This window comes from Myotis yumanensis, unplaced genomic scaffold, assembly GCF_028538775.1.
Source record: "Myotis yumanensis isolate MYYU_CA2020_CCGP unplaced genomic scaffold, mMyoYum1.0.hap1 SCAF_6, whole genome shotgun sequence".
NCBI lineage: Eukaryota > Metazoa > Chordata > Mammalia > Chiroptera > Vespertilionidae > Myotis > Myotis yumanensis.
This window is the reverse complement of record NW_027223757.1, coordinates 97,302,619-97,308,946: the sequence shown is the minus strand read 5'-3', so window position 1 is coordinate 97,308,946 and position 6,328 is coordinate 97,302,619. Positions and strand designations below refer to the sequence as shown.

Sequence of the window (6,328 nt, the reverse complement as noted above, 5' to 3'; positions counted from 1 at the left end):
AGGAGCAGCAGGGAGGACGCCACCGTGTTGAGGGCAAGTGCACTGCGGAGGTTCAGGGACCAGCTCCGGGCTGACTGCCCCGAACCCATGGCCTCCCAGCTGTGCGCTCTGGCAAGTCACAGATGTATCTTCACTCCTCAAAGGAGGTGCTCTAGCCCCAGTTTAAAGGGCCCTGAAGAACGTTACAGGGAACATGTCGCGCCCGGCACAGCATCCACCTCGGACGGAGACACAGATGCTCCCGCTCCTCGGAGGAAGCTCGGCCGCCCAAGCGTCTCTCCAGGCACCGGCCGCGGCCGCTGCACCTGCTGCCCTTCCTGCATGTCTTCTTCTAGCACAGGTCTGGGTCCCGCTGATGTGTGGTAGCGTCCCCTCCGTCTGCTCCAGTCTCCCGTGCTGGGCCCTCTGGTTTTCGGGGGCGGGTTGGGGGCGGTGAGAGGTTACATACAGAGGCAAACAGGAAGACGAAGAGGCTTCGTGACTGGTGTGTCAATCCTGTCCGTCATAATGAGGGATGAGCTCGAAGCCCTCTGCTGCTGTCTTGCTGTGTGGCCTGAGTAAGTTATTCACCCCCTCTGGGCCTGATTTCCTGGTTGTTCTTTTTCCTGGTTTTTAAAGAAAGATGGTGAATTGGATGGGCTCCCCGAACCTCCCTCTACACATCTGCGCTGGGTCTGCCATGCTGAGCGCCTGTGCTGGGAGGATGAGGGGGCCCTTTTGCCTGAACCGCAGGGGGAGGGGTTTGATGAACCCAGGCCTCCACCTGAGTATCTGGGATGTTTGGAGCCACTGAAATCACTCAACGAGGAAGCTCCCATTGCCTAGACTTCTCACCTAGAAAGTCGCTGCGCCTGGCGGAGTGGGACACCTGGTTTGGGAAGAAACGTGGCTAATCCACCCCTCCCTTTTGGGCCCACATTCCTGAGCCCTTCGTGGCATGAATGATGGAAATTAATTGTAGTTAATAATTAATCCCTAAGAGCGATGAGAGGCCCAGGCCTGGGTGAGCCCAGACAACCTGCAGGACCGGCATCCATGAAGGAGGTGAGGAGGGACCAGCCACTCTTCCCCAGCAGCCCAGCGAATGGCTCTCTCCTGGGTCCTCAAAACCATGTTGGGAGAACTGGAAAATCCAGTCACCCACCTTTCCCCTCTGGTCTCCCCCCCCCCCCCCCCCCCCCCCCCCCCCCAGCACCTGTGCTGAGGATTGGCTGTAGGAGGCAGGCCAGCAAGGAGAGGCCAGCGGGCTCAGGCACCTCTGCTATCCGTCTGAGGAGCGCCGTGGCCACCATGGGGGCCAGACTGCCCCTCTTCCTCCTCCTGACCCTCCTGGGCAGCTCACAAGGAGCAGGTGAGGCTGCAGGGCTGGACGCAGGGGCCTTGTGGCAGGAGGTTGAGAAGGGGAGCTGGAGAGACAGAGGCACCGGGTCCTGAGCCGGAGTTCAGGGCGAACCGCTGCCGGAGGGGCTGGAGGGCCTGGTGCGAAGGGAGAGGGAGCAGGGGTGCCTGCACCTCGGCCCTGGTGGCTGGGTCCTAAGCTGTACTCCTGGGCCCCCAGGGCCGGGGATGACCCTGCGGCTGAAGCTGAAGGATTCCTCTCTGGCAAATTCGTCCTATGGCTCCAGCTTCCTGGAACTGCTCCAGAAGGTAGCTCTTGGGGAGGGAGAGGGGGAGCTGTGGGAACTCCAGTGTGTTTCTGAGGGGGTTTGGGGCTCTCTGCTGGCTCCTGTGTGAGAGCCATTAACCCTTCTCTCCGCAGCTCTGCCTCCTGCTCCACCTCCCGCCAGGGACCCGCGTGACCCCCCATCGGGCAGGATCCCCACACCACGTCACCTGCGCAGGCTGAGAGCAGTGGGAGCTGCCCTGGGGGGAAGGGGGTGGCCCCAGCTTCAGCAGAAAGTCGCTGAAGGCAGTAAATATGCTGAATCCCTGGCTGAGGGCGGCTGTGGGTTCTGAGTAGAAGGCGGCTGTGGGGTGGCTGTGGGTTCCGAGCAGAGGGCGGCTGTGGGGTGGCTGTGGGTTCCGAGCAGAGGGCGGCTGTGGGTTCCGAGTAGAGGGCGGCAGGAAGAGGACTCAGGCCCTGGGAAGCAGAGGGTCCGGGAAGGACACCCTCTCCCTCAGTGCCCTGTCCACACTGGCCGGGTTCCTTAGCTCCTCTCCCAGAGGGTGGACTTCCCAGAGCGGGAAGTTGGGTGAAAGGCCTAACACCCAGCCCCGGATCACCTTCTGCTCACAGGCTGCCTCCTACCCCGTGGGGAGGGTGGCGAGCGGGGGGCCGCCAGCCCTCCTTTAAGACAGCCATGGGCTCCATCCGCCTCGGGACTCCCCATCATCCCCACCATGGGGCAGCTCACACGGGAGTGGCCTGCGACCCAGACAGCCCTGCCTGTGGGCTTGCAATCGGGACAGAGCTGTGCTCAGCCCCTGAAAGCCCTCTCCATTAGGGAGCACTGTCCTGGCCCCTCAGAGTCACTGACTGTGGCCGGGCCCTGAGAGCCAGCTTTCTGCCTCCTTCCCGGGGACCGCCCTTCCTTGAGGACAGGGACCTTCTTGCTGCCACCCAGAGTCTGGACCACAGGGAGGTGGGGCGCTGGCGTCCTCTTGGGACCCTCCTCCGCATTCACGGGCCCCACCAGCCTACCCACTGGACCACTCTCAGCTGCTGACCTGGCGCCAAGCCCTTGATCACCTGACCCATTCCGGGTGTTCACCTGGGCCCAGCCCACACCCTTGGTCCCGGGTCATGTCACCACTTCCAGCTGTCCACCTGGCCACGCCCCCTGGTGACATAACCACTTCCAGTTGGTCACAGGGCCCCACCACTCCTGCTGTCCACCTGGCCCGCCCAGCTTGATGACATAACCACTCCCATCTGGTCACCGGGCCCCACCTTCCTAGCTCATCTGACCACTTCCGGGTGTTCACCTGGGTCCATCCCACCCCCTCAGTGCCTGGTTATGTCATCACTTCCGGTTTTCCACATGGCCTCGCTCCCCTGATGATGTAACAACTTCCACCTGGTCACCGGGCCCCACCCCCACATCGCTCACCTGACCACTTCCGGCTGTCCACCTGGCCCCGCCCCCTTAATGAAGTAACCACTTCTCGCTGGTCACCAGGCCCCACCCCCCCTCATTCAACTGACCACTCTGGGTGTTCACCTGGGCCCAACCCACCCCTTCGGTCTCGGGTCATGTCACCACTTCTGGAAGTCCGCCTGATTCCGCCCCCTTGATGACGTAACCACTTCCAGCTGGTCACCGGGCCCCACCCTCCTCGCACACCTGACCACTTCCGGCTGTCCACCTGGCTCCGCCCCCGTAAAGATGTAACCACTTCCAGCTGGTCACCGGGCCCCACCCACCTCGCTCAACTGACCACTTCCAGGTGTTCACCTGGGTCCACCTCACCCGCTCAGTGCCTGGTTATGTCACCACTTCTGGCTGTCCACCTGGCCCCGCCCCCTTGACGTAACCACTTCCTGCTGGTCACCAGGCCCCACCTTCCCTCGTTCACCTGACTACTTCCAGCTGTCCACCTGGCCCCTTTTCATTGATGACGTAACCACTTCCAGCTGGTCACTGGCCCCGCCCTCCCTCGCACACCTGACTACTTCCTGCTGTCCACCTGGCCCCGCCCCCTTGAAGACGTAACTACTTCCAGGTGGTCACAGGGCCCCAACCCCCCGTCACTCACCTGACCACTTCCAGCTGTCCACCTGGCTCCGCCCCCTTGATGACGTCACCACTTCCAGCTGGTCACGGGGCACCCCCCTCGCTCACCTGACCACTTCCTGCTGTCCACCTGGCCCTGCCCCCTTAATGATGTAACCAGTTCCAGCTGGTCACCGGGCACCACCTTCCCCCCTCGCTCACCTGACCACTTACAGGTGTTCCCAGGCCCTGGTTCACCTGACCAGTTCAGGCTGGTCACCTGGGCCCTCCCCCTTGTTTTCGAGACACCGCCCCGTGTTCACCTGACCACTGAGCCACACTGGCCGGGCCCATTAGCTCCTCACCCAGATGGCTGGATTTCCTGATCGCTGGAAATTGGGTGAAAGGCCTAACACCCAGCCCCGGATCACCTTCTGCTCACAGGCTGCTTCCTACCCCGTGGGGAGGGTGGCGAGCGTGGGGCCGCCAGCCCTCCTTTAAGACAGCCATGGGCTCCATCCGCCTCGGGATTCCTCATCATCCCCACCATGGGGCAGCTCACACGGGAGTGGCCTGCGACCCAGACAGCCCTGCCTGTGGGCTTGCAATCGGGACAGAGCTGTGCTCAGCCCCTGAAAGCCCTCTCCATTAGGGAGCACTGTCCTGGCCCCTCAGAGTCACTGACTGTGGCCGGGCCCTGAGAGCCAGCTTTCTGCCTCCTTCCCGGGGACCGCCCTTCCTTGAGGACAGGGACCTTCTTGCTGCCACCCAGAGTCTGGACCACAGGGAGGTGGGGCGCTGGCGTCCTCTTGGGACCCTCCTCCGCATTCACGGGCCCCACCAGCCTACCCACCTGACCACTTCCAGCTGGTCACCAGCCCCCACCCCCTTGTTCCTGGGACCACCTCCGCTGCTCACCTGGCCCTCACTCGACCACTTCTAGTGTTGACCTGAGCCCCGCCCCTGGTTCCCGAGACCCTGCCCCCTTGTTCACCTCACCACTGACCACACTGGTCATGCTGCTCTGCTCCTCACGCAGAGGGGTGGACTGCCCAATCTCTGGAAGTTGACTTAAGTGCCTAACACCCACAGCCCGGGATCATCTTCTGCTCACACAGCGGGCAGGGCAGGCAGATGATGACTGCCAGGTCCAATTCTTTTCCATCCTTTTTTTCTGACACCTAAAGTTTCAGCTACAGCATCTGAGGATCAAACACATGTCAATGACCATCTTATCAGCTGTTCTCAAAGCAAGCGCTGTGTCTCCTGACTGCCCTCCCTCTCTCAGGGCCCTCCTCCCCACCCCACATCCGGTTAAACAATTCTAGCACATTCCATTCCTCCCAAGGAAGGTACCCAAATACATATTATCCCAAGACCACGAGGCACCTGGCAGTTTCTGATCTTGAGTATTTCCTTCTTTAAGCTTCTATCCTTGTCACAGCCCAACAGAACCTAATGTCCACTCTTAAGACAGCTATTGAATATGCCAGAGGTGAGTCCTAGTGATCAAAGTGGGGACAGCAATGCCTGCCTCCGTGGGAGAGCTTACCTGAGCCTGCGTGGCCCGAGTCTCTCTCTGCGCCTGGAAGATGATCCAAATGCTTCCTTTCTCCTTCTTGTCTTCTTGCTCTTGTAGGGAGAGAGAGAAAGAGAGAGAGAGAGAGAGAGAGAGAGAGAGAGAGAGAGAGAGAAGAGACGAAAGGGAAAGATGTTAACCTGTCAACAGGCCCTGCCACTTACATGGGATGCAGAGGTGGCCCCGTGCATTTGGGGACAGACCTGTGAGGCAAACAGATACACACAAATGCAAAGGGAAACTCATTCCAGCCACGAGAGCAGCCTGCCTTGTCCTTCACTGGTCAAGCAAGGACTGCCAGGCACCCGGACTCACCAATAATGTAAAGAAAAAAGTAACAAAACGACCACCTCGGGAGGAAGCGGAGCTGTAGGATAAAGACGAAGAAAATGCTTTTAACATTGTAATTAGCATCATCAGAGAGATTTCAAAGTAAGTTTCATTCGAAGACTATTTTCATTAAAAAAAATTAATATTGCATTGATCAACATCATAAATGCGGAACCATGATTTCAGTTCAGCTTAAGAATCTCATTATTCTCATTATAAATGCACCAAATTTCAAGAAATCATTCTAAGGAGGCTTTTATCACTTCACAAAACTCCCTTTCATATTTGAAATTGTTGCATTAATAAATTTATCATACTTGATTTCCTTCATAAGGATTGAAATATTTTTCTGACTCAAAAAACCTTCCAATTACTTAAGTAACTCCTTATTTACCCAAGTGGATAAATCTAACCAATTCAACTTATAAGTAAATCCTAAATATTCCAATATTGTTTCTAAACAATAAACGTTCAGTTTAAAATCACAAATCTAAATCGATTCTTCAACCGTAATTTTTAAAAATGAATCCACTAAAAAAACAACAAAAAAAACAAAGAAAATCTCCAAGGTAGAGCTGCCTGAACCTGAGCCTTGGCCTCTCACCTTCCTCCCCAAACAACATGAGCTTCAGCGCCCACTCCAGCTTCTCCAGCACCCAACTCCCAGGCCTGGGCTCCCCGCAGTCACACAGCCACCGGCCCCGCCCCGATGGCCAGCAGCGTGGCCAACATCTACGCAGGCGCCAGGGCCTCGGACTCCTGGGTC

At 58.2% G+C, this 6,328-nt stretch overlaps 1 protein-coding gene across 1 annotated transcript; it reads left to right on the top strand.

Annotated features, from left to right (window-relative positions):
- Positions 1–988: 988 nt before the first annotated feature.
- SFTA2 (surfactant associated 2) lies at positions 989–1,932 on the top strand. Its single transcript, XM_070418994.1, has 4 exons — positions 989–1,044; positions 1,193–1,351; positions 1,559–1,647; positions 1,760–1,932. Exons 2-4 carry the CDS (start codon positions 1,291–1,293, stop codon positions 1,844–1,846), a joined length of 237 nt encoding a protein of 78 aa, XP_070275095.1. The 5' UTR covers positions 989–1,044; positions 1,193–1,290; the 3' UTR covers positions 1,847–1,932.
- Positions 1,933–6,328: the final 4,396 nt, after the last annotated feature.